The 2,001-nt window shown below is 58.4% G+C and overlaps 1 protein-coding gene across 1 annotated transcript in view; it reads left to right on the top strand.

The window, feature by feature from the left end:
* The window catches only part of LOC127010230 (uncharacterized), a 3,182-nt gene extending 1,489 nt beyond the window's left edge, over positions 1 to 1,693 (top strand). Inside the window, exons 2-3 of the mRNA XM_050884109.1 lie at positions 51 to 257; positions 777 to 1,693. Of these exons, the coding sequence (XP_050740066.1) occupies positions 51 to 257; positions 777 to 1,693 (1,124 nt within the window). The remainder of the gene's footprint in view (positions 1 to 50; positions 258 to 776) is intronic.
* Positions 1,694 to 2,001: the final 308 nt, after the last annotated feature.

The following is a 2,001-nucleotide window of genomic DNA, read 5'->3' as shown; positions in this document are numbered from 1 at the left end:
TCTATGACGCCGGGGCAATGTTCATTTTCTTTTTCAAACTGTAATTTCAGGAGTGACTATGCTGGCATTGACGGCGGTGCGGGGCTACTACGGCTACGTTCTTTTCATGTGGCTGTACGGGGTGCTGTTAGGGGGCGCGCACTACGCCTTCCAGATGCTGACCCTGGAGAAGGTCCGGGCCAGACACTTCTCGCGGGCATGGGGATACATCCAAGGGTCCACGGCGCTGCCCATACTGTTGGGAGTGCCTGTGACGGGTACGTGAGGGGGAGGAGGAGGAACTAAATGTAAGCCTGTGTGACGGGCCAAGTGGTGGATCTGTGTGTGTAGGGGAGCCGTTTCTGGAGGAAGGAAGGTGTGTGAGTGCGAGGGTGGGGGGGCGTGTGTGTGGGCGGAGGGGAGTTGTGTGTGTGTGTGTGTGTGTGTGTGTGTGTGTGTGTGTGTGAGAGAGAGAGAGAGAGAGAGAGAGAGAGAGAGAGAGAGAGAGAGAGAGAGAGAGAGAGAGAGAGAGAGAGAGAGAGAGAGAGAGAGAGAGAGAGAGAGAGAGAGAGAGAGAGAGAGAGAGAGAGAGAGAGAGAGAGAGATAGAGAGAGAGAGAGAGAGAGAGAGAGAGAGAGAGAGAGAGAGAGAGAGAGAGAGAGAGAGAGAGAGAGAGAGAGAGAGAGAGAGAGAGAGAGATGGTGGAGGTGTGTTATTTGAGGTGGGTAGGTTTGGCTAAGCACACATTGCACCTTTTCTTACAGTGTCCTTAAATCATAACACCCATCTCCCGACAGGTTACATCAACGAGAGCAACCCGAAGAGCGGCTACTTCTTCGCAAGTCTCTTCTTGCTGGGCGGTGCCTCCTGCCTCTTCCTGCTGAACTACTTTCGTGAGCGGCTCTCGAAGCACGATACCACCGTCTCCTTCACCACCGTGGACTCACACTTGGCACATGACCCTTACGCGGTGCCTCTCGAAAACGGGGGCGGCGGGGCGACTGCGGGGGTCACTGGCAGCACCGGGAGCAGCAAAGCTCCAATGCCCCCGCCACCGCAGCTCCCCCAAGCCCCTGTGTGCACCTGCGGCGCTGACTCCAACGCTCCGCCGCCTCCGCCATCCCTGCAACCCCAAGGCAGCGGACAAGAACCCGCCAAGACCACGGCAGCAATGAACAAGTTGGGCAAGACCATCTCTTTCGCCACTTCGGTGGATGTGATGGAGCCACGGCTGAGGCCTGAGCTGCTCACCTGCATCTCCGAAGAGGGGCTGCTAGACCACTACTACGACTACGTGGTGGACTGTGTGTCCGCCTGCCGTCACGATGACGGCTTCTGCAGCGAGCGAGGAAGCGTGGACGGCGAGGCAGACGACGTCGACGGGGAGATAATGGAAAACCGCCTGCGCCACCAACACCAGCACCGCCCCCACGCCTCGCCACACCCCAGGTTTCGTGTGCACCTGCCGGCCGGGAGGCGCCTGGGCCAGGCCAGTGGTGTCAGCTTCAGCGAGCCCGAGGACTTGGCCAGACTGGGCCAGGGCGGCTGTGGGAGCGGGCAGCGGCTGGCCCACTCGTCCCCTGCCCACTACACCCACGAGTACACGCCCCCACCCCTCCCCGCCCCGAGGCCGCCCATCCTTCGTCGTCAGCCACAGTCTTCACGCCCGCGACGTAACATCACCGTCATAGAGGAGATGACCACCTCTGTGTGACCCCTGCCCCGGCGCTGCTGCTGCTGCTGCTGCTCCCGCCATGCCCCTCACTCAGAATTGGCAGCCATCCACGCCCCCCACAACACACCCACGCGCGCCAGTCAGTGATTCAATGACTGCGTAGGGGAGCCGCGCCGCGCTGCAGTCCCGCCGCGGCGGTAATGGGTACTGACCCTCTAGTCACTCAAGTGACTGGCTCATAGACCTTGTTGAGGGACTTGGAACTCGACACTGTAAATACCCGTGCTATTAATATATATATATATATATATATATATATATATATATATATATATATATATATATAT

The sequence above is a fragment of the Eriocheir sinensis genome, chromosome 42 (genome assembly GCF_024679095.1).
Source record: "Eriocheir sinensis breed Jianghai 21 chromosome 42, ASM2467909v1, whole genome shotgun sequence".
NCBI classification, from domain to species: domain Eukaryota; kingdom Metazoa; phylum Arthropoda; class Malacostraca; order Decapoda; family Varunidae; genus Eriocheir; species Eriocheir sinensis.
This window is presented reverse-complemented; position numbering and strand designations above follow the sequence as displayed.